The 25,050-nt window shown below is 51.3% G+C and overlaps 1 protein-coding gene across 12 annotated transcripts; it reads left to right on the top strand.

Moving 5' to 3' along the window:
- Nucleotides 1-2: 2 nt before the first annotated feature.
- On the top strand, nt 3-23,646 carry NFE2L1 (NFE2 like bZIP transcription factor 1). Of its 12 annotated transcripts, XM_063717867.1 has the most exons (10): nt 9-323; nt 1,330-1,444; nt 1,955-2,127; nt 4,345-4,442; nt 5,171-5,332; nt 12,762-13,783; nt 18,545-18,757; nt 19,193-19,282; nt 19,505-19,663; nt 20,458-23,646. In XM_063717867.1, exons 6-10 carry the CDS (start codon nt 13,274-13,276, stop codon nt 21,802-21,804), a joined length of 2,319 nt encoding a protein of 772 aa, XP_063573937.1. In that variant the 5' UTR covers nt 9-323; nt 1,330-1,444; nt 1,955-2,127; nt 4,345-4,442; nt 5,171-5,332; nt 12,762-13,273; the 3' UTR covers nt 21,805-23,646.
- The last annotated feature ends 1,404 nt before the right edge of the window (nt 23,647-25,050 follow it).

Raw genomic sequence — 25,050 nt, 5'->3', positions numbered from 1 at the left:
TCCGCGCCCGCCCCGCGGCCCCCTCTCGCGCGTGGCCTTCCTTTCCTCGGGGCCCCGTCCTCTTGCTCGTTCTCCCCGCTCTCCCCTCCCGCCCTCACCCCAGCTCTCCTTCCCCCACCTCTCCTCTCCCTCTCTCCTCCTTGGCTCCTTCCCGAGTCCCTTACAGCCCCGAACTCTGCATCCTCAGGGTGCCCCAAGACCAGCCCTCCTCCTGCTTCCTGCCTGCTCTCCGGCCTGTGGCTTTGGTGTGCACTGGTGTCTGTAGGCTGTCCTGGGGCCAGCAGCAAACACAAGCAAAGCCCACTTTTGTCTGTTGACTTCTGGTAGGTACCATGGGGACAAATACGTCAGGTCACCCTTTAGATCTCAGGAACAGGGTCTATAAGCAAGAGCAAATGAGAACAGTTCTGGGGACACCCCTCTGTGAAGAGGCTTTCTCATTCCTCTCTCACTACTTGCAGAAGGGAACCATAGCCCCGGAGACACCTCCCCAGGCTCTCCTAAGTCACAGATATGGCACCATCAGAAGCAAGAGATGCCCAGCAGCACAAATGCTCCACCAATGACATCAGGCTTTGCAGCATGTTTTGGTTTCTTTGGTCTAAGTGTACCTAAGACAAGCTCTCATTTCAGGGTACACTGGCAAGTGGGAAATTCACACCCCAGTGATATGTTAGTGCTACGTATGCATTTACCGGTAAAAACACTGTGTATTTTACATTTGACACCTTCACATCCATTATCTAATATAGCCCACACCTGTGAGACAGGCATAATGGACCCTCATTTCAAGGAAAGAGAGACTCTGAGGTTGTGTGACCTTTTCAAGACTATACAGCTAGTTAACTGGGGATAGAACCCAGATTTTTGACTCAAAATTTCTTCCCTATTCTTCTCTTCAAGCCCTCTTATGTTGTGGACCACAGTCACTTACCCTAGATGGTTACAGAATGGGGTTTTCCTCACTGAATGCATCAAGTCTTCTTATCTTCAAGCCTCTGCTGAAATATCATTACCAAAAGGTCCTCCTGACAGCCACCATATCTGACTTGATAGGTCTCTCCTGTCACATTCTGTATCTTAGTTCCTATTTCTTTCTTTCATTCCACTTTTTTCAATCTCTAAATATTATTTTTACTAATTTTGCTTGTTTGAGACACGGTCTCACTTTGTTGCCCAGGCTGGAGTGCAGTGACTCAATCTGGGCTCACTGCAGCCTCAACCTCCTGGGCTCAGGCAATCCTCCCATCTCAGTCTCCCGAGTAGCTGGGACCACTGGTGCATGCAACCACTCCCAGGTAATTTTTTGTTTGTTTGTTTGTTTTGTAGAAACAAGGTCTCAAGGCTGGGCTCAGTGGCTCACACCTGTAATCCCAGCACTTTGGGAGGCTGAGGTGGGCAGAAGGCTTGAGCCCAGGAGTTCCAGACCAGCCTGGGCAACATGGTAAGACCTGGTCTCTACTAAAACTACAATGAAATTAGCCAGGTAGGGTGGTGTGCACCTGTAGTCCCAGCTACTCAGAAGGCTGAGGTGGGAGAATCACCCGAGTCTGGGGGTTCAAGGCTGCAGAGCCATGATCATGCCACTGTGCTCCAGCCTGAGCAATGGGAGTGAGAACCTGTTTCAAAAAAAAAAAAAAAAAAAAAAAGAAGAAGAAGAAAAAGAAAGAGAAAGGAAGAGGAGGAGGAGGAGGAGGAGGAGGAGGAGGCGGCGGAGGGGGAAGGGGAGGGGGAGGAGGGTGATCAAGGTCTCACTATGTTGCCCAGGCTGGTCTTGAACTCCTAGGCTCAAGTGATCCTCCCACCTCAGCCTCCCAAAGTGTTGGGATACAGGCGTGAACCACCATTCCCAGCCTTTACTAGTTTGTTTACAAGTGTTCCTTCTCCCCGCCCAGACTTTGAGCCCTGCAAGAATGAATGAATGTTACTTTTTTGTTTGTTTGTTTTGAGACAGGGTCTTGCTCTATCACCCAGGCTGGAGTACAGTGGTGTGATCATAGTTCACTGCAGCCTCAAATTCCCAGTCTCAGCCGGGCATGGTGGCTCACGCCTGTAATCCCAGCTCTTTGGAAGGCCGAGACAGGCGGATCACGAGATCAGGAGTTTGAGACCAGCCTGGCCAACATGGTAAAACCCCATCTCTACTAAAAATATAAAAAAATTAGCCGGGGGTGGTGGCAGGTGCCTGTAATCCCAGCTACTCGGGAGGCTGAGGCAGGAGAATCACTTGAACCTAGGAGGTGGAGGTTGCAGTGACCCGAGACTGCGCTACAGCACTCCAGCCTGGCCAAGAGAGCGAGAACCTGCCCCCCCACACACACAAAAACAACTCCCAGGATCAAGCCATTCTCTTGTCTCAGTCTCCTGAGTAGGTGGGACGATACACATGTGCCACCATGCCTGGTTATTTATTTTTTTTAGAGGCAGGGTCTTGCTGTGTTGTCCAGGCAGGTCTTGAACTCCTGGGATCAAACTCTCTTCCTGCCTCAGCCTCCCAAAGCCCTGAGATTACAGGTGTGACCCACCTCACCTGGCCAAGTATGTTTGTCTTGTTCACTATGGAATCCCTAGTGTTTCTTACCGGGCTTGGTGACAGATTTTTTTTTTTTTTTTTTTTTGAGACGGAGTCTTGCTCCATCACCAGGCTGGAGTGCAGTGGCGAGATCTCGACTCACTGCAACCTCCGCCTCACGGGTTCAAGTGATTCTCCTGCCTCAGCCTCCCGAGTAGCTGGGACTACAGGCGCACACCACCACGCCCAGCTAATTTTTGTATTTTTAGTAGAGACAGGGTTTCACCATGTTGGCCAGGATGGTCTCGATCTCTTGACCTTGTGATCTGCTTGCCTCGGCCTCCCAAAGTGCTGGGATTACAGGCATAGGCCACTGCACCTGGCCGATGACAGATATTTAATAAGCATTTGTGAAGTAAATGAATAAAGGAATTCAGGATGAGGGAGATCATGTATAAATATTCACAGATACCAAATTTTAACTAATAATAATAAAAATGTATCTATCAATGATACCATATTGGCTGGGTGTGGTGGCTTATACCTGTAATCCCAGCACTTTGGGAGGCCAAGGTGGGCAGATCACTTGAGACCAGGAGTTCGAGACCAGCCTGGCCAACATGGTGAAACCCTGATTCTACTAAAAAAACACAAAAATCAGCCGGGCATGGTGGCGAGTGCCTGTAGTCCCAGCTACTTGGGAGGTGAAGGCAGGAGAATCACTTGCACCCAGGAGGCAGAGGCTGTAGTGAGCCAAGATCACACCACTGCAGCCTCGGCAACAGAGCAAGACTCTATCTCAAAAAAAAAAAAAAAAAAAAAAAGACATCATATGTGCCGTACAAATATTTATTGAGTGCTTAGTATGTACCAGATATTTTTCTAGCCACTGGGACACAATAGTAGACAAAAGAAAAATTTTGCTCTCATGGAACTTACAATCAAGTGTTTGTGTGTATACATGCGTGCGTTTCTGTGCAAGATATAATACACAAATAAATGGGAAAAGTAGATATTATGTGAGTTGGGGACAAGTGCTCCAAAGTAAAATAGAGCAGAAATGGGGTGTGGAATGTGAGGGGTCAGGGACAGGCAAGCCAGAAAGCCATTTTCATAGTCCTCTGAGAAAACCTTTAACAAGGTGACATTTGAACAAAGAGCTAAAGGAAAGGAGGAAGCAGGCCATGCAAACATCTGAGGAAGCATCTACTGACCCTCCCTATATGATGACTTAGAAGGCACATCTGAACCTTCCTTGCAGGCTATCAGTTATAACAGGGAACATAATGACACTATTTGATAACAGCAGGCAGGGAAAAGACCCAGTATTTGGGCATTTTATTTCTTCGGATTCCAGATCATCAGAAGTTATGTCAATGGTCATGCTGGCTGGGTATGTTATTTTAAAAAAATACTGATTTGGTTATTTTGATGTCTTAATATTTCTGTGAGCTAGTCCATTTTTTTTTTTTTTTTTTGGCTCATATTTACAAGGACAGCGCCAAAAAGCCTCCAGGAGTATTTCTCAGCCTCTGTTTGGCATATGGTACCCACCATGAAAGACCAGCAGCCTGCAGAAGGGACAGAGGGAGACCTGGGAAGATAGGGGACTTAGGGGGCTGGCTCCATGGGGGAGGTGGGGAAGGAGTCAGTTATACACGTTAGGGATGGGAAGGCACTGGAGAGGGGCCAAGGGGATAGGAATGAGAGAAGGCTGGGGAAAGAAGCTTAGGAACCACAAAGTTCTCATCACCCCCACATCTATCACTGTTGTTGCTTTTTTTCTTTCTTTTTTTTTTTTTTTAAGAAGGAGTTTCACTCTTGTTGCCCAGGCTGGAGTGCAATGGCGTGATGTCGGCTCACTGCAATCTCCACCTCCCAGGTTCAAGCGATTCTCCTGTCTCAGTCTCCTGAGTAGCTGGGATTACAGGTATGCGCCACCACACCTGGCTAATTTTTTTATTTTTAGTAGAGACAGGGTTTCACTATGTTGTTTGGGCTGGTCTTGAACTCCCGACCTCAGGTGATCGGCCTGCCTCGGCCTCCCAAAGTGCTGGGATTACAGGCGTGAACCACTGCGCCTGGCCTTGTTGTTCCTATTCTTAAAATCTCTTTACATCTTTTCTTTTTTTTGAAATGGAGTCTCACTCTGTCTCCCAGGCTGGAGTGCAGTAGCACGATCTCGGCTCACTGCAACCTCTGCCTCCCAGGTTCAAGCAATTCTCCTGCCTCAGCCTCCCAAGTAGCAGGGATTACAGGCGTGTGCCACCATGCCCGGCTAATTTTTGTATTTTTAGTAGAGACGGGGTTTCACCATGTTAGCCAGGTTGATCTCCAACTCCTGACCTTAAGTGATCTGCCCACCTTGGCCTCCCAAAGTGCTGGGATTATAGGCGTAAGCCACCGTGCCTGGCCCATAAAATCTCTTTACATCTTAAGTGTAGTGGTGAATAAGTAAATTCAGAGCCAAGTTCAACTTTTCAAGGGCAAGATTCTCCCCAATGACAACCCCTCCCCAAACTCCTTCAACAGAGACCCCAGAACTTCTTTCTCTCCATGACACCCGCTTTCCCACACATCTTGAAGTGCACCTTTAATGCGGTTTCACATAAACATGCGAGCTATGTGTGTCCAGTACTGGGACAGTGTCTTCCACAGAGCATGGCCCTAAGAGGACTTTCCAGTTTAAGGCTGGCAGCACATGAGAAGCATGCACGTGCAGCAGCAGACTCGGCAGGAGAGCCTCCCCAGCTCGAGGAAGCCAAGTTGGGTTCAAAAAGAATGCAGCCTTCATGTTTCTCTGCCCTCTGCTCCCTTCAGGTAGGTACAGTAGGGTGGAGAGGTGGGCTGTGCACATCCCTTCCCAGCTGGAACCTGTGAAGTAGTACACTCAGAATTGGTCCCTGCCCTTTGGAGTCCCAGGAGGCAGGTGATTCAAAGGAAGTTCTCCTCTGGGCCTTGGTATAGCTTGAAGGGGAGACCATTTCATTTCCTCTGAGTCACCCTCCTGCTGCCACATTTCTGCGCTGTCTGTCCTAGGATTTCAGCATCTGTTCTTATGTGACGAGAAGAAACAGCTCCCTTGGGTACCAGCCTCTCTCTATCCTTCCTGCTTAATGTCAAGAGGGGGAGGTGTGTGTGGAATATGAGGCGTGGAAGTGTGTACTGGTGGCATCCTCTAGAGAAAACTAAAGCTTCCATGCTCTGTCTGTAGGATGGGTTTCTAGTAGACCATTCTAAGGACAGCTCTCATTTCTTCATCGCCTTTGGCTTTCTCTGAGATAAAGTTGTAGGGTGGGTGGAGAGAGGATTATTCAAGACAGGGCCTTATACTCAGCTCTTCCTCCAGGCATGAATGGCTTTATACACATGACCTGATTTTTAAGATTTATGAATATGTACATTGTTATCTCCATTTAGCTCGGGATGGCCCAACTAGTAAGAAACAGAGCCAGATTTTCGAACCCAGCTATGAGTCCAAAACATCCACTCCTCCCATCTCTTAATGGCAGCTCCTTGATTGTGACATGTCACACAAAGCTATACGAAGAACACTACCTGGTATTGTTTGAGACAACATAGCAAGACATACAGGACAGTTGAACTCAGCTTCAAAAAAATGTTACACTAAGACACTAATGAACAATGAGGCATTTTCATTGTAGAGGTGAAGAAAAAACATTTTAGGGTTGAGAATGAGCACACCCTAAAAGTCAAACAAGCTGGGTGCAGTGGCTCATGCCTGTAATCCCAGCACTTTGGGAGGCTGAGGTGGGCAGATCACTTGAGGTCAGGAGTTTGAGACCAGCCTGGCCAACATGGAAAAACCCTGTCTCTACTAAAAATACAAAAATTAGCCAAGCGTGGTGGTGTGCGCCTTTAATACCAGCCACTCAGGAGGCTGAAGCAGGAATCGCTTGAACTTGGGAGGCAGAGGTTGCAGTGAGCTGAGATGGTGTCACTGCACTCCAGCCTGGACCACAGAGCGACTCCATCTCAAAAAAAAAAAAAAACTCAGATAATCATTTTAGCCTGTGTTCCTGTATTACCACAATCTTCTGCTTTTTTTTTTTTTTTTTTACCCCAATTTGGATTCTTGCTCCAACCTAGTGATTCTCTACTCTGGCTGCACATAAAAATCACCTGAAGAGCTTTTACAAAATACTGATGTCCAATTCTGCTCTGGGCAGCTGTTTTAATTGGTGTGGGGTGGGACCTGGGCATTGGTATTTCTTACGAGCTACCCACCTGGGGGATTCTAATATGCAGCCAGGATTGAGAAGCAATCTTCTAAGAGTGTGGTAGTGGTGCATAGCAAAGAGGCTGGCTTGCAGGAGAGCTTTACTTTTTGGTGGTTTAATGGTAAGCTTGCTGATGATGTTTACCATGTAAGAGAGAGGGCCATATGTCCGGATTTGCCAGAAAACTGATTTCTTTGCAAAACATGCTAACATTTAGTATTGACATGATGTATTCCTACCATCTCTCAGGACTGTAAGGAAATCTCAGGCAATCATCTATCTAATCTATTCCCCTGGATTAGATGAGGTTACAGATTAAGAAATATTTATACGGATTGGCAACACTTAAAAGACATGTTTTTCTTTTTCTTATTTTTTTTGAGACAGGGTCTTACTCTGTCGCCCAGACTGGAGTGCAATGGCACAATCACAGCTTACTGCACCCTCAACCTCCCCAGGATTGGGTGATCTTTCCACCTCAGCCTCCCCACTAGCTAGGACTACAGGCATGAACCACCACGCCTGGCTAATTTTTGTATATTTTTTGTAGAGATGGGTTTTCACTATGTTGGCCAGGCTGGTCTCAAACTCCTGGCTCAAGTGATCTGCCCACCTGGGCCTCTCAAAGTGCTGGGGTTACAGGTGTGAGCCACTGTGCCTGGCCTTAGAGACATTTTTAGAGGAAGGATAATGGGCAACCAGAATGGCAGAAAGCCTGGGTTTCCCTTTTAGGGAAAAAGCAATTTCACTGTTCCAAAAGAAATCAGAGCCCCAGCCAGCCTGCCCTCCCACAGGCCCTTCTCTGAGGATTCCTGGCATGTGTCATCCTCCGGGGATGACTGCAGGATGGATGTGGCTGTTGGCGGCAGCAGCAGCTTTTCCTACTAGGGAAGCTAGGTCGGTAGACGCTACACTGCTATTCCTGGGGTGGGGGTGGGGATTTCCGTGTATGTCTTATAGTTAGCTGGCCCCAAATCCCTGTGCTTTAGACCTAACCCTCTTCTCAGCTCCCACTGCCTTCTTCTCTCTCCTGCACAGCCTGGAGTCGCAGGGGCAAGGCCTGGTTTTACAATGGCTGCCAGCCTTTCCCTTAGGGAGCCACACGCATGCGCTTTTTCCAGTGGTCTTCTCAGTCTGATTTAATGGATATACCGGGACTGATGACACATCAGCATGGGATCCTTCTTTTGCTTCTTGGGTAATTGTCCTATTAACAGCTGTCCCAGGCAAAGGGAGGGGGAGAGTGTTGGGGGAAAGGAGGGGGTGGCTTCCTGGGTGAAGAAGGACACACCCTGGGTTTTACAAGGTTAATCAGCAGGTTCTGGGAAAGCTTGCACCTGCTCAGACTTGATCTGGAACTCTAGACAGAATGGAAGACAGTCTTTCTGTCTCCACTCCCTTCCATGGAGTATCAAATATCCTGGGCGCCCACACCCTGCCAGGCCTAGGCCTGCTGTTGCGATTGAGTTTGTCTCTACACCTTTACTCTCTTCGGCCCTTGCAACTCTCTTTCCCTTTTTCTGCCCATCTTTGTGAAACGGCTAAGCAGGAAACTCCACAGATAAACGATTGTCCAGTTTTAGTTTGAACTGTTAGGACTGAAAATTGTTCTGTATTTTTCTGTCAAAAAAAGACCAACCTTTGTATGCTCTTTTAACCTTCTCAAAATTGTCTTGTATTTAAACACTGTACTTTAGTTGAGACTTTGTATCTTTCAATTTTATGTTTTGTTTTGAGGAAGGATCTCACTGTTGCCCAGACTGGCACCATCATAGCTCACTGCAGCCTCAACCTCCCGGCTCAAGCAATCCTCCTACCTCAGCCTCCTGAGTAGTTGGGACTATAGATGTGTGGCACCAGGCCCAGCTTGTTTTTTTGTAGAGACGGGGGTCTCACTATGCTGCCCAGGCTGGTCAAGCAATCCTCCCCCCTCGGCCTCCCAAGGTGCTACTGTGAGCCACTGCGCCGGGCGCAGTTCTATGATTTTAAAATACTTCCTTTTCAACCTTCTTTATTTATTTTTAGAGTTGATGGCCACACCTAAATTTTTCCTCCTTTCTTATACAAACCAGTCTTTATCTTCATTGTCTCACTGCTTCGGGGACTGAATGGTCTCCTATTTTATTGGTAACATGCCATATCCTTCAAAACTGTACATCCTCCAAGGTGTGGTTAATTTCTGCTTTTAACAGGAAAATCGGAGGCCTGCCTGCTTGAGTCCCCCTTCAAGTACTCAGTATTTGAGTGTCTACTAAGTTATAACAGTTAACGCACAAAATTCTAGTCCTCATGTTGTTTATACTCAGGCATTTATTGGGAGACACGCGTCAGTAGTCCCTGCTAAATGGGAAGATCGCTTGAGTCCAGGAGTTCCAGTCCAGCCTGGAATAGGTAAAACATGTTCTCTGAATTAGTCTTTGAAACTGGTAAACTAGCTCAGAAGTTTTGTAAGAATTCCATGAGCGGTTGCTGGTGTACTTTTATTATATACAGTGAAAGTACTTAATCTGCAAACCACCCCAAATTAAGCCTCCTAACTCAGCAAGCACAAAATAGACTCGATTATTTACTGAGTTATCATTTGGCCTTGTCCTCAGTTGTACAGGGACTAATGACTCACCTATAAATAATGGGCTCTTCTAAGAAGACAGAGTTGAGTTGACACCTCTTTGTCCTATAGCTGGGAGGAACGCTTTGCAAACGCCAACCCAATGATTCCCTAAATGGGGTCTTCGCATCAGCTGCGTTAAAATCACCCCAGCAGGCAGGTTATCTGGCCGCCACTCCAGGGTCATTAAATCAGACTCTCCAGTGGGACCTCGGAATTCGTAGCCTAGCAAGCTCCCCAAGTGATGCTGGGAGTAAACTAACGTTTGAGAGTCACAAACATGTTTTAGAAATATAACCAGATGGGACTGGAGAAATTAAAATTGAGAAACATCCCTAAAAAAGCAAGACTAAGCTGCGTGGGAGGCCAAACGAGGGGGGTCCTTTGGGGTGTTTCTACCATGACAAAAATCGCCATTACCCCACACCTCTCACACCATCAACGTTCCACCAACGTCCCACCACCCTCATGATATCCGTCCGCGGAACTGCTCCAGCGAAGGTACCCTTGCCTGGGCCATGAGGCGCAACCGTCCCTCACAGCTGGGGTGGCTTCTCCAGGTTCGCACCGAGAGGAAGTTAGGGTACCGGTTTCCGCCGCCAGCACCCAAGATGGCGGCACGAGCGTCGCAACCACAAGAACCACATGCTTCGTGTCCCGCCTCAGCCTTCTCGGGTCTCACTAGACTTTTGCAAGTCACTGTGGGAACCCTCAAGGCGAGGGTGTTCCGCACTCCGGAGGCGATACACCCTCCTATTCCCTGACCTAGGCCCTCATTCCCCCGCCACAGAAAGCGCTGGAAGCACCCAACCTGGATACTTCACCCAACACCCAAGCCCACTAACATCGCCCGCTGCGAACGCGCGGCCGAGGGGCCCAGAATGCCAGACACTAGGGCCTTCGCCCTACTCATTGGTGGGTCCACACCGCGGGGCGGGCCTAGGTACTCATTGGGCCGGGAATTATGTCAGTCTTGGGAAATCAGGTCCGGAGATGAGGAGGTACACTCAGCCATTGGGCCCTCTCTGCTGCCAATCAGAGGGACATCCGTCGACGGCCCCGGTCTCGGCTCGTTGATTGGAGAAACTGTTCCTAGGGTGCTTGCGGCGGGCGGGTTTCCGAGTGCCTTAGCAGGAGGGGGCGGGGAGGGAAGCGGAGGCTCGGAGCTCTAGGCCGGCCGGCGGTGGCGGCGGCGAGGCCGGGACTCGGGCTTAGGGCCTGCTGTGGAGGCAGCGGCGGACGCCGAGCTAAGCAGTGGGTATCGGGCACATTCCTTTCCTAGAAGGGAGGGGTGCAGCGCCGCGAGGCCGAGGCTTATGGGGCGACGGGCGACGGGATGGTGCTGAGGTGCAGGAGGCGGGGGCCGAGCGGGGTTCCCGCCAGAGCCCGGCCCTGGGCCTGACAGGGAGGGGCCGCGCGCGGGGCCGAGAGGAAAGCTGGCTCCGGGGTGGGATGGACTGGGCAGGGTTGAGGGCACGAGAAGGCGTGGTGTGAGGCCTGGACTTGGGAGTGGGGTGGGGCCATTGGGACGGAGGGCGGGGTGGGGTTTGCTGTAAGGGTGGGTCAAGGCCAGGGAAGTAGCACTTGTTCGCTGGCCGCCCCTGGAGGCTAGAAGCTCCGGCGCCGAGAGTGGGCATGGCGACTTGGTCTCAGCCGGACTCGGGTATCCGGGCAGGGTGGGACCAGCCTCAGGCTAGGGCCCTGCCCCTACTCGATTTTTAAGGGACTTTGTCCGGTTTCTCGAACTTAATTGGCTCCTGGGAGGTTTTAGTAATAAATTGCGTGAGAACGGGAGGGTAGCGTAAGCAGGAATTCTGGGTCGCAATTGTGTTTACTCTGACCAGAGAGAGGGAGTGTGAGTGTGTGTGTGTACACGTTCGTGTGTGTACGTATAGCTCGCTCTCCCCCTGTAGAATGAAGTTGGTAGATGGGTCACAACGCAGGAGAGGAGAGGGGGTATGTCTTGGTTTGTGAGATTAATGGAAGCTCAAAAGTGGAGACCAGAAACAGATTTACCTCCTCGGCACTGGGCAGTCTGGCTAGAGAACGTGGCCGTATCCTTCTGCTTTGGCTCAGAAGGTCATATGAATGAAAATAAAACCTGCCTATGCAAATTCTGGACGGAATAGTCCTGCGTAGTAGGGCCCCCACAATCCCTCGCCTCCTTTTTTTTTTCTTTTTTCTTTTTTTGAGATGGAGTTTTGCTCTTGTTGCCCAGGCTGGAGTGCAGTGGCGCGATATCGGCCCACCACAACCTACGCTTCCTGGGTTCAAGCGATTCTCCTGTCTCAGCCTCCCGAGTAGCTGGGATTACAGGCATGCGCCACCACACCCGGCTAATTTTTGTATTTTTAGTAGAGATGGGGTTTCTCCATGTCGTTCAGACTGGTCTCGAACTCCCGACCTCGGGTGATCCGCCCTCCTCAGCCTCCCGAAGTGCTGGGATTACAGGCGTCGGCCCTTTTCCTTTTCCTTTTTTTTTTTTTTTTTTTTTTTTTAAGATGTGAGGATAGGAAAGGGAAATCAGATTTCAAAGTTCAGAAAACAAAAGGCATTCTTCTGGGTGAAGTGGTGGCCTGAACATTGTCCTTTTGTCCTTCCACACTCTCACTGTTTAATAATCTTGTCTTTTTGAACTGGAAAAGACAACTGTTATGGGTGGTTTTCTCCCGAGAGGTGAAAATCCAGCTTTACTTTTAAGACAGGAAATGGGCTTCTCATGTGAAAATAGAAGCTGGGTAATGCGCCTGTAGTGGGGGAGGAGGGCTGGTAAATAAAACAAAGGTGTGAGATATTTTGGATGACCTGGTTATTGTCTGCTTATCCAAACCAAGCTACATTTTAGGATATTGCACATTTAATATTCAGTAACTGAGATCATTTGTGATCAGTATCTTTCTTTGATAGTTCTTCTATGATCGGTTGCTATATTTTGGGGTTTTTTTCTGAGAGTGTAAGTAGTCCTTTCTTCCTGTAAAAGTGGCCTTTAGGCCAGGCACAGTGGCTTACGCCTGTAATCCCAGCACTTTGGGGGGCCGAGGCGGGCAGATCACCTGAGGTCAGGAGCTCGAGACCAGCCTGGCCAACATAGTGAAACCCCATCTCTACTAAAAATACAAAAATTAGCCGGGCATGGTGGCAGGCGCCTGTAATCCCAGATACTTGGGAGACTGAGGCAGCAGAATCTCTTGAACGCAGAAGGTGGAGGTTGCAGTGAGCACAGATCACGCCACTGCAGTCTAACCTGGGCGACAGAGTCAGACTCGGTCTCAAAAAAAAAAAAAAGTGAAAGTGTCCTTTGAATGTGTTTTCTACCTTCTACTGTGAAGGTTTTCCTACCCTGATCATGATGTGAAAAGTATGGAATCTTATCCTGTTGCTTTTGTGATTCCCATTTCAGGTTTCTCTGGAAACCCCCCTGGTAAGTGTGGAGGAGGCGGGACACTCTGACCCAAGACGAAAGGCCTGTAGCTCCAGCCAAAGAAAATAAACCTTAGGAAGGAGAAGGAAAAAAAAAATCCATCAGCTGTTCCTGAGAACAGCCTGCATTGGAACCTACAGAGAGGACAACTAATGTGAGTGAGGAAGTGACTGTATGTGGACTGTGGAGACAGTAAGTCACGTGGGCCCTTGAGGGCCTGGACTGGGTTAGGAACAGTTGTACTTTCAGAGGTGAGGTGTCAAGAAGGGAAAGTGAATGTGGTCTGGAGTGTGTCCTTGGCCTTGGCTCCACAGGGTGTGCTTTCCTCTGGGGCCATCAGGGAGCTCAGCCCTTGTGTTCTGCCAGGGTGGGGTACGGGGTTTGACACTGAGGAGGGTAACCTGCTGGCTGGAGCGGCAGAGCAGTGGCCTTGATTTGTCTTTTGGAAGATTTTAAAAACCAAAAAGCATAAACATTCTGGTCCTTCAGCAATGCTTTCTCTGAAGAAATACTTAACGGAAGGACTTCTCCAGTTCACCATTCTGCTGAGTTTGATTGGGGTACGGGTGGACGTGGATACTTACCTGACCTCACAGCTTCCCCCACTCCGGGAGATCATCCTGGGGCCCAGTTCTGCCTATACTCAGACCCAGTTCCACAACCTGAGGAATACCTTGGATGGCTATGGTATCCACCCCAAGAGCATAGACCTGGACAATTACTTCACTGCCCGGCGGCTCCTCAGTCAGGTGAGGGCCCTGGACAGGTTCCAGGTGCCAACCACTGAGGTAAATGCCTGGCTGGTTCACCGAGACCCAGAGGGGTCTGTCTCTGGCAGTCAGCCCAACTCAGGCCTTGCCCTCGAGAGTTCCAGTGGCCTCCAAGATGTGACAGGCCCAGACAACGGGGTGCGAGAAAGCGAAACGGAGCAGGGATTCGGTGAAGATTTGGAGGATTTGGGGGCTGTAGCCCCTCCAGTCAGTGGAGACTTAACCAAAGAGGTTAGTGGAACTGTGGTGGGTGTGTGGGGCCTGGGGCTTGGGGGTGGGCTGGTTCCAAAGGATTGTGGTCAGAACACTGAGCCCTGTAAAGAGCCAGACAGGTTTCAGCAGGGCCTCAGGCACTGTTCTTGGGTAGGGATGGGCTGAACTTTCTGACTTTAGGATTGGGGGCTGGGAGCATTTCCCTGTGTTGAACCATTGACCTACCTCTAAATGTACTGTCAGGGCAGTGGGAGGTTCCTACACATGCCAGGGTGTTTACTGCTTGGATTTCAGCATGACTGCTGGAGGCCTGGGGTGGGGGAGGAGTCATGTTGTGATGGGCTTTGATGCAGTATACATCTGTTGCTAAGACACAAATACTTCATGGACTCTTGCTTTGTATCTCCCCCCACATCAGAACACAGACATACCCTGAAGTTCTCCTTTGTGGTCAGGCCTGTTGTTGTATTGTCCTGATAATTCAGACCTCCTGGGCCTGAGCCAAAGGGTAGATTTGGATAGTTATTCTTGGCTAGGAGAGGGCCAAGGCTTCCAACCAATCTTTGCTAAAGGCCCACTGCAGGGAGTAGGGAAGAGAAGTCTGGGAGCTAGAAAGAGAAACTGCATTCTGCTGCCCAAGTCAACTTGCTTTGAGCTGTCAGAAGAGATCCTTAGCTCTTGTCACATGGCTGACATACTGTTCTGGGCAGAAAGTGATGCAGTTCTTTGCCTTTTAAGATGTGAATGGCTGCTGCTGCCCCTGCCTCACCAACATAAGTTTGCTTTGAGTTCTGGGTTTGTATGGCTCTCGCTTGCCACCCAGCCTTAAGTAGCTGAGAAAAAGGCCCATTGCACTCCCCTGGCCATTAGGGAAGGAGAAAGCCCGATTGGGTTTTTGGAGGTGGCATGTGAAGGAATGTAAAAAGTTTTACAGATGCTGCAGAAATGGGCTCCTCTACCTGCCAGGTCAGACCACGTTTTCCCTCCTTCCCTGCTCTGTAGTCTTTTCCTGAGCTTAGTTCTCTGACTGTTAGTGAGTGTCAAAGAGTATGGCTTGTTCTAGGCCAGTGGTCCTCAACCGGGGATGATTTTGTCCCCGAGGGTGCAGGTGGCAATATCGTGAAACAGTTTTGGTTGTCCATCTTGGGGCGGGGGTGCTAGTGGCACCTAGTGGGTAGAGGCCAAGGATGCTGGTTAACATCCTGAATGGCACAGGACACCTTCAAACAACAGATTTGTCTGACCCCAAGTGTCAGTAGTGCAGAGATTGAGACACTCAGCTCTGTGCTTAAATGGCTCATACTGGACCTGCTTTGAGAGAGACTAGGATTATCTGAGCGCAGGAGCCAGGAACATTTCTTACCTTTCAGGGCCTCTTAGTTTAGCATCTTACAGGGCCACTTGGAACTTCACCTCTCTTCTGCTTCCCTTTTCCTTCAGGTGGGCTCTAATCTTGGCACAGTGTTCTGAAGTATGCTTCCCAGTCTCTGCTCTATGCTCCTCCCCCAGGGTAGCTCCCCCAGGGGTGGGTGTAACTGGGTTTGCTCCTGGAAACCCTGCAGGGTAGCTCCATATCTGTTCCTGCTGGGATGGGATGGGATGTTTTGGATATTACTGGGTGGGTTGGGGCCGAATGGGATGGGACTCTGACCCTGCTTTCCTCTGTTTCTTGCCCCTCGTGAAGGTTGTGCTTTTCCTCATCTCAGGCCTTTACAGCTCCCTTTGGGAGGTGGGGTGGGTCAGCATTAGGGGCCCAGGCTGGGTATGGGGGAAGGGAGGATTATTATGTGTCTAGAACAACATTTCCTCAGCAACTCAGGGATAAAAATACCCAGGTCCAGAGCATGTGACAGGCACTGCTGGAACCGGTATTATCCCTGGGGTGGCAGTGCTCCCCTGCTGCCAGGCCTGCTCTATGGACAGCCATAGCCTAGGCTGTTGTCAGGGATAGGATTCCCCTTGAGATTGGCATTCTGCCCAGAGCAGGGGGGTGGCCTGTTTACAGCTCTTTCCAGGCTAGGAGCCTACTGTGACCAGAGAGAACATACTGTCTCTCTGACCTGACCTTAGGCTCCAGGGGAGCAGCAGTGGGGAGGGAGCTAAATTTCCCCTCGAGAAACCAATCCGGGGAGTCTGAATTGTGATACTGAGTCTGTGAGGGGCTTCTTTCCTGCTTGGATGAGATATGGGCCAGGGATCAGGCAGAGAATGCTCTTGAATAAAGCTGGGGTGAAAGGGGAGGGGGGACATTTGTGGCCAGGAGAATGCAGAGCACCTGTCTCCCTAAGTATGGGGCTTCAGGGTTGTGTCTCCCTTCCTCTTGCTTGGGGCTAGGCCTGGCCAGCACTGTGACATTGCTGCACGTGGGCAAAATGGCCTTCCCCTTTTCTCTAGTCTGGCCTATTTTGGGGTGACAAAACTTATGGCTTATGGTGGGCCTTGGTGCCCTGGGTTCCTGCCCAGCCTGGCTTGTGATCCCTGGCCTTGAGAACTGGCCACTGCCTTCCTGAGGAATGGGATAACTCTTTCCACTTCCAGCAAATAATTTAGATTCCCAGAGAATCTGCGGGAGGAGTGTCTGCCCAGTCCTGAGTGGGCTGGATGAGCAAGATGCGACAGGAGGGAGGAGAGTGGCACCCCTTCCCCCAGGGCTCTCACTGCGCCACCCCAGCTGACTGACTGGGCTGGGTGGGGCTGCCCGCCCCTGGGCGCATCTCCTCAAGGAGACGGAGGCGGCCCAGGGATGGGCTGGTTCCTTGCGGCAGCTTCTCCAGCTGCCCTGATGCAGAGATTGGCTCCCGTCTGCAGCTAGGTAACAGGCGGTGGAAGGGGATTGGCTCCTTCCGCATCTCCAGCGGAGACTTGGGGGAGGAGATTGGCTCTCGGCGCAGCCTAGGTAACGACAGTGGGAGGGGATTGGCTCTTTCCGCAGCCCAGCTGCTGACCTGGGGGAGGGGATTGGCTCTCTGCAGCCTCAGCAGTGACCTGCGGGGTGGGAGGGGGAGGGGATTGGCTCCCTGCTGCAGCCTAGGTAACAAGTTTGGGGGGCGTGGGGGGGAGGAGCGGGAGGATAGGCCCAGGAGGGAGCTTGCTTTCCTCTGCAGCTTGAGCACGGAGCATGGGGTGGGAGTCCCATCTCACTGCAGCCTCTGCGGTGAGCTCAGGGTGGGGGCAGCTGGGCGCCTGAGTGGAACTGGGGTTGTGAGGTGGGAGGGGGCTGCTCAAGGATGGAGGAAGGGGGCTGGGCTGGGCCGCCCAGGCAGCAGCACGGGCGGGGCACCCTCCTCAGGCCCCTCGGAGCTAGCAAGGGGCCACCCTTCCAGCCTGGTGTGCTCCCTGAAAGCCAAGAGCTCCTTGCAGCCCCCTGTCCGGCTTCCCGGCACCGGCTGCCCTGGGGCTCATCTCGCAGACCATGACCCGCCTGGACCGCAGCTCTCACAGTGGTGGGGGCCATGCCAAAGGCAGCCGGCCCCTTAACTCTTTGCTGGCTGGTCACCGGGTGGCCCAGCCCGCCTCTGCTCCTGGGTCCAGGGCTTCTGTTCAGGTTGGTGTATGTGGGGAGACTAAAGTAGTACGTCTGGGAGGTCTTAGGGTCAGGGAGGGTTAATGGGAGAAGAATACTGGCTTAGAGGTAGGGAGGAGGGTCTGATCTAAGGAAATTGCTTTCTGGAAAGTGTGTGTCTGCATTTTAACCCCTGGATGGAAGGCAACACTTTAGGGTTTCTTCAGGCTTGTGGGGAGGGCTCGACTACAGGGGGGTGCCGTGTATAGGAAGCCCAAATAGCTCTATTTATTGGAGTTATATGCTGTTAGTGGGGGTGGCAGTTGGTGCAGCAACTGTTCACGAGCCACCAGGGTAGAGCGGGAGGGAAGCATTTTTGGTGCCCAAGGTGGCAGTTGTAGCTGAGCAGTGATGGGGGTTATGTCCTTGAGGGGGTTGACTGATGGGGATTTGGTGAGTCCTGGGGTATGGTGAGGGAGTGAGAGCACTGGTGTGAGGGGACACAGTGAGGCTGGCCCGAGCAGGGGTGGGGTACACCCCTGGGGATCATCTGACTGCCTGAGCCTCCCTGGAATGGAGGCAGCAGCTAGGATCAGCTGAGAGGGAATTCTGGCGGGGATGAGTCTTGAGGTGAGCCTGGGCTTGAGGAGTTGTGGGTGTTCAGCCTTACTCTTGCTGCCAGCTGGGGAATGGGGAATGGCTATAGGAAGGGCTGGAGACAGCATGGCGTTGTCATTGGTTGCATCAGGTGGTTGGAAATGCAGGGATTTTCCTCTCTAGCCCACCCCACCCCTTTATGCAAATGAAATGGCACCACAGGCTGATGCAAGCCTGGCCACTGCTAAGTAATTCTGCATGACAATTCGCTCTTGCTTGCCATGGCCAGCTTCCTCCAAACCAAGTTTTAAGGGGTCCAATCCCCAAAGCTAGAGGTGTCTCCTGATGTTCCCCTTCTTTCTTATGTAGGGGTGAGGCGGCCCTGCCTTTTTTCTGGGTGTGTCTTGGTCCAGATCCTAATCCTTTCCACCCTTATGGTGATAGTCACGCTAATGGTTTTGCTAGTGGCTCTTTTTTTTTGTGGGAAGGGGATAGTGTCTGGAAGTAGATGAATGAACACTTGCTGGTGCAGGGACCAGGGGGTAAAGGCTGGCAGGTGAAGAGCTGGGAGGGGCCCCACCCAGGACTAACTGGGGTGACACTAGGAGGGAACTCTGAGGGGCAGGACAAGGAAGGAACCTTGGGACCTTAGAGCTAAAGTCATGTGATCTGTCTTTCAGGACATAGATCTGATTGACATCCTTTGGCGACAGGATATTGATCTGGGGGCTGGGCGTGAGGTTTTTGACTATAGTCATCGCCAGAAGGAGCAGGATGTGGAGAAGGAGCTGCGAGATGGAGGCGAGCAGGACACCTGGGCAGGCGAGGGCGCGGAAGCTCTGGCACGGAACCTGCTAGTGGATGGAGAGACTGGGGAGAGCTTCCCTGCACAGGTACCATCGCCCCTGCTCACTGGGCTCTCTTCTTGTCCCTACTACCCTGACACAAACCAGGCTGGAGTTCTTCCAGAAACTTCCCTTAGAGAAGACAGGTTGTGTGTGGGGTGGACCTGAATTTCTGTTTTGGGTTGGGGTCTGTAAATCACAGTGGCTGAGCCTTGGAAGGGGGGAGTGGAAAGCAGCAGATGCAGAATGGCCAGGCCTTGGCAACAGACAGTGCAAGGGAGGCAGAGCATGTAGCATCTTCCTGCTTGCTTCAGGACTCTTTCACTCTCTCTTCTGTTGTTCCTGGGAGTTTGGGACTCGGGGCCAGCCATTAGCCTGGGAATGGGAGGGAGACTGCAGGGCTTCAGCCATTCTGGGAAAGAAGCTTCAGCCCCAGGCAGCCAAGGCCCGGGTCAGTCAGACTTACAGTTCCTGTTGCCACAGGTGCCTAGTGGGGAGGACCAGACGGCCCTGTCCCTGGAAGAGTGCCTTAGGCTGCTGGAAGCCACCTGCCCCTTTGGGGAGAATGCTGAGGTGAGCAGGACTCCAGTGAGAGCCCACCAACTGAGCAGGGCAGCCTGTACCTGGTGTGTCCCTCCATGGCTGAGGGGCCAGCTGTTGGTTCTGGCCTTGTTCTGGCTGCTGGGGGTAAATGCAGAGGAAGGAAGAACAGAAACAGATCCAGGTGGTAATCTCTGGGAGGAAAGCACAAGGTCTTTCCTTCCCCTTTGTTAAAGCCTCTGTGTTTTGCCCTAGTTTCCAGCAGACATTTCCAGCATAACAGAAGCAGTGCCTAGTGAGAGTGAGCCCCCAGCTCTTCAAAACAACCTCTTGTCTCCTCTTCTGACCGGGACAGAGTCACCATTTGATTTGGAACAGCAGTGGCAAGATCTCATGTCCATCATGGAAATGCAGGTAGGATTGTCGGAACCGGGCACAAACCTATTGGATTTTGCACAGATTGTCTTAGCACTCAGTTGCTTTTCCATCTCCAAGGAGAGAAAGTGTAATACTTTCCCTGATTCATAGAGAAGTGGGGACAATGAGAAGAAACCTGTCCAGGTGTGTCCTTGGGGCAATGGGAGGTGGAGACAGGTAGAGTTTCGGTTAAATAAAACTCAGGACTCAGCCTTCCAAATCAGGGCCTGCCTCCTGGGTGTGCCTTCTTCCTTTCCTTCAGGCAGATAGGCACTTGGCTGAATGCTTCCAAGGTTCTGCGTTAATAATAGCTGACATTCACATGGTGCTTCACAGCCATCGTTCGCTCACTTGGCCCTCACAGTCATCTAGTCAGCCTTTATCTCAAAGGTGAGGAAATTGAAGCTCAGAGAGGTTAAAGGATGTGCCCATCGTCACACAGCAAGTGGTGCAGCTAGGTTTTCTGACTTAAGTCTGGGTGTTCTTTTCACTGTGTTGATTTTGCAGTAACAAGGTAGTGTTTTCTTCCTCTCCCTCCAAGATGGGGGAGTCTGGCCAAACATGAGGAAAAGCTGATCAGTCCTGTATTAGGGTGGAGCCTACATGGAAGAACCCATCTCTGCCAGGCCTGGTGGACGAAGCTGGGTCAGGAGCTGACACTGTGGGCTTTGGTTTATAGTATTTTGCCTTTACACCCATGCAGCTGTGCCTCTGTTGGGTGCCTGCAGTGTGTGAGCCCCAGGGGAGGGAGTCAGTTCCTAGTGAACAGTGGTGCTCTTCTCCCCTCCCAGGCCATGGAAGTGAACACATCAGCAAGTGAAATCCTGTACAGTGCCCCTCCTGGAGACCCACTGAGCACCAACTACAGCCTTGCCCCCAACACTCCCATCAATCAGAATGTCAGCCTGCATCAGGCATCCCTGGGGGGCTGCAGCCAGGACTTCTTACTCTTCAGCCCCGAGGTGGAAAGCCTGCCTGTGGCCAGTAGCTCCACGCTGCTCCCGTTGGCCCCCAGCAATTCTACCAGCCTCAACTCCACCTTCGGCTCCACCAACCTGACAGGGCTCTTCTTTCCACCCCAGCTCAATGGCACAGCCAATGACACAGCAGGCCCAGAGCTGCCTGACCCTTTGGGGGGTCTGTTAGATGAAGCTATGTTGGATGAAATCAGCCTTATGGACCTGGCCATTGAAGAAGGCTTTAACCCTGTGCAGGCCTCCCAGCTGGAGGAGGAATTTGACTCTGACTCAGGCCTTTCCTTAGACTCGAGCCATAGCCCTTCTTCCCTAAGCAGCTCTGAAGGCAGTTCTTCCTCTTCTTCCTCCTCCTCTTCCTCTTCTTCCTCTGCTTCTTCCTCTGCCTCTTCCTCCTTTTCTGAGGAAGGTGCGGTCGGCTACAGCTCTGACTCTGAGACCCTGGATCTGGAAGAGGCCGAGGGTGCTGTGGGCTACCAGCCAGAGTATTCCAAGTTCTGCCGCATGAGCTACCAGGATCCAGCTCAGCTCTCATGCCTGCCCTACCTGGAGCACGTGGGCCACAACCACACATACAACATGGCACCCAGTGCCCTGGACTCAGCCGACCTGCCACCACCCAGTGCCCTCAAGAAAGGCAGCAAGGAGAAGCAGGCTGACTTCCTGGACAAGCAGATGAGCCGGGATGAGCACCGAGCCCGAGCCATGAAGATCCCTTTCACCAATGACAAAATCATCAACCTGCCTGTGGAGGAGTTCAATGAGCTGCTGTCCAAATACCAGCTGAGTGAAGCCCAGCTGAGCCTCATCCGAGACATCCGGCGCCGGGGCAAGAACAAGATGGCGGCGCAGAACTGCCGCAAGCGCAAGCTGGACACCATCCTGAATCTGGAGCGTGACGTGGAGGACCTGCAGCGTGACAAAGCCCGGCTGCTGCGGGAGAAAGTGGAGTTCCTGCGCTCCCTGCGACAGATGAAGCAGAAGGTCCAGAGCCTGTACCAGGAGGTGTTTGGGCGGCTGAGAGATGAGAATGGACGACCCTACTCGCCCAGTCAGTATGCGCTCCAGTACGCCGGGGACGGCAGTGTCCTCCTCATCCCCCGCACGATGGCCGACCAGCAGGCCCGGCGGCAGGAGAGGAAGCCAAAGGACCGGAGAAAGTGAGCCTGGGGAGGAAGGGGGTTTGAAGCCCACCAAGACCGAAACTGGAGAAGGGCTGGACCTGGACCTGGACCTGGACCTACAGCGGGGACTTAAATGCCTTCTTATCCAATATATCTTCTCAGATGGGATGACTGCGGGTCAGTGTACAGGAAGAGGCAGGCACTGGCTGGCTCAGCTCCACTCGGGTGGAGTGGAAGTGGCCAGACCATTTAGACGGACAGGGTCCTCACCCTACCCCTTTCCTGTGAGGCAGGGGTGGTGGTGGAGTTGCTGGAGGTAGAGGAGCTGTGTGGAGCAAAGGCCGACAGAGGGGAAGGAATGGACCTGTGAGAGGAAGGGAAGGTGGCAGAAAGTCTCATTTCAGGAAGGAGGGAAAGAAAGAAGGAAGGAAGGAAACCCCTCCCCCCCAAAAAAAATCAAAGCGGGAAGAAAATCAGAGGGAAGGTTAAGGTTGGCTCTGGCCAGGATTCCAGGCAGCAGGTTGGAGTGACTGGTGGGCCTAGATCACTGGTGTGATAAACCCCATTTCACCCCAGGGGGTGGGGTACACAGACACAGGGTGGGGGTGGGGAGGGGCGGTGTTAACTCTTTCTGCTCCTTGCATTTTGGCATCCCTGAAGGGGAGCTCTTGGATATCATCAGCCATAATGTTTCAATCGAATGGAGCCACTGGGCCCCAACACTGGCTTTGAGATTTAGAGTCAAAGGGTAGAGTGAACAGGAAAGGGTCACGTGGTCCCATGTTGCAACAGCCCCAACATCACGCATGTCATTCACTGCCTTGCCACTCCATCTCCCTCCGTGCTCCAGCCACCCCTGAGCTGAGGCTCCCATTGTCTCCATCAGAGCCTGCATGTGAATGCCGTCCTCCCCTGGTCCGGTGTTTGTGTTCCCCACCCCTCACAGACTGCCTGAGCTCTTCTGTAAGCTGGGGTAGGGTGATGGCAGTGCTCCGGGAACTGGGCCTGCAGCCTTCCTCTTCTGGGACTGCTGTGAGGCAGAGGAATGATGGAGGATCTAGTGTAGCAGCCTCCAGGCAGGATTCAGCACAACACTGGGGAGTCACCCTTCCCTCGGGCCTCTGCCTTACCAACAACTGGGCTTATCACTGGGAAAACACAAAAAATTACACAACCCAGCAACAACAAAAAAACTAGTCCTCTTAGAATTTCTTGCGCTTTGATTTTTTTAGGGCTTGTGCCCTGTTTCACTTATAGGGTCTAGAATGCTTGTGTTGAGTAAAAAGGAGATGCCCAATATTCAAAGCTGCTAAATGTTCTCTTTGCCATAAAGACTCCGTGTAACTGTGTGAACATTTGGGATTTTTCTCCTCTGTCCCGAGGTCGTCGTCTGCTTTCTTTTTTGGGTTTCTTTCTAGAAGATTGAGAAGTGCATATGACGGGCTGAGAGCACCTCCCCAAACACACAAGCTCTCAGCCACAGGCAGCTTCTCCACAGCCCCAACTTAGCACAGGCTCCTGGAGGGCTGCCTGGGGGAGGCAGACATGGGAGTGCCAAGGTGGCCAGATGGTTCCAGGACCACAATGTCTTTATTTTTAACTGTTTGCCACTGCTGCCCTCACCCCTGCCCGGCTCTGGAGTAATGTCTGCCCCAGACAAGCAGGAGTGAAATGGGGGTGGGGGGAAGCACTGATTCCCAGTTAGGGGGTGCCTAACTGAGCAGTAGGGATAGAAGGTGTGAACCTGGGAGTGCTTTTATAAATTATTTTCCTTGTAGATTTTATTTTTAATTTATCTCTGTGACCTGCCAGGGAGAGGAGAGAGAGAGAGATGCTGTTGAGCACATGACAAAATAAAATAAAATGGATGATTCATTCTCAAGTGCACTTTTTCCCCACTTTGAATTTAAATTGAGAATAAAGGAAATGGACTCATTGTAGGGAGGACTGGCCATTGCGTGGCTAAGGCAGAGCTCACATGGGAAGATGGGTGGAGAACTGGGGAGGTTAACAATGGGGAACTTCAAAAGGCAAGTCTTAAATATTGTATTAAACGTTGGGGGCAGGCATTAGGCACCATGTACTTCATAAGGTTAGCCAGCTCAATCCTCTCAGGAAGGATTCAGAGTTTTTTTATTCTCATACAGCTAGGATAGGTGGAGGTGTCATTTAACCCAGCTTTTTACCTGTCCACCTGCTACAAACTACATTTTTAAACTCAACTGTCTGTTATTTCTCTAGTGGCCTCACCTGCCAAAGGGGTGCAGAGTATTGGAGTGTAGTCATGATGTTGAAAACCTGAGAAATCCATGGCAGCGACTAACATGTGACAAGCACTACTGTGTAACCAGCAGCAGGGCCACTAAAGAGAAGCAGGAGGCCAAGGTTTAGGACACTGAGAAACCTCCCCAGCTGAGGGGGCTAGAATCTGCTTTCCCTCAAACTGCTCAACTACCCGCCCTATGAAGAGCTGTAATGCGTGAAGGTCTCTGGGATGCTGGAACTTCCACATGCCCATGTTAGGGCAGGTGTTTAGTAGATGCTGGAAGAATGAACACTCACTGAGCAGTCTTTTTATTGGCAGGGTCTTGCTCTGTCCCCCAGGCTGGAGTGCAGTGACGTGATCTCAGCTCACTGCAACTTCCACCGGGCTCAAGCCATCTTCCCACCTCAGCCTCCTGAATAGCTGGGACTACAGGCGCACGCCACCACGTCTAGCTAATCTTTGTAGAGACAAGCTTTTGCTGTGTTGCCCAGGCTGGTCTCAAACTCCTGGCATCAAGTGATCCGCCTGCCTCAGCCTCCCAAAGTGCTGGGATTATAGGCATGAGCCATTGCACCTAGTTTCTGTGAGATTATTGGGCAGGGTTTAGGAGTAGAAGCTATGATCCCCTTAATGGAAGCTGTGATCTCAAACTCCTGGATACCACCCTGTAACCTGGTTCAGCTCAGTCCTTTAGTGATAACTACTTTAGTAATGTTTAGAGTTGTTCTAAGGAGTGGAGTAGAATTCTAAGAATAATGATGATTTCTTATGTTTCAGTTTATAAGAGCCTCTCCACAACTCCCCAGTCTCCAGTTGGAAAGGTTTGGTCATATCAAACAAGAACTCTTTCCTAATTCGGAATTGACTAAAGTCTGTAAGCCAGATAAAACCAAGATACGTAAAGGGGTGAAAAAAGCAAGACTAAAAATTAGTTTGAGGCCTGGTGCGGTGGCTCACGCCTGTAATCCCAGCACTTTGGGAGGCCGAGGCAGATGGATCACCTGAGGTCAGGAGTTCAAA

This window comes from Pongo abelii, chromosome 19 (assembly GCF_028885655.2).
Source record: "Pongo abelii isolate AG06213 chromosome 19, NHGRI_mPonAbe1-v2.0_pri, whole genome shotgun sequence".
NCBI classification, from domain to species: Eukaryota; Metazoa; Chordata; class Mammalia; order Primates; family Hominidae; genus Pongo; species Pongo abelii.
This window is presented reverse-complemented; position numbering and strand designations above follow the sequence as displayed.

Excerpts from the sequence above, each read along its gene's own strand:
- NFE2L1 (XM_063717868.1), top strand. The coding sequence starts at position 13,274 with ATGCTTTCTCTGAAGAAATACTTAACGGAAGGACTTCTCCAGTTCACC. Across the intron at positions 19,283-19,504 it reads CCTTTGGGGAGAATGCTGAG|TTTCCAGCAGACATTTCCAG; the intron begins GTGAGCAGGACT and ends GTTTTGCCCTAG. Across the intron at positions 19,664-20,457 it reads TGTCCATCATGGAAATGCAG|GCCATGGAAGTGAACACATC; the intron begins GTAGGATTGTCG and ends CTCCCCTCCCAG.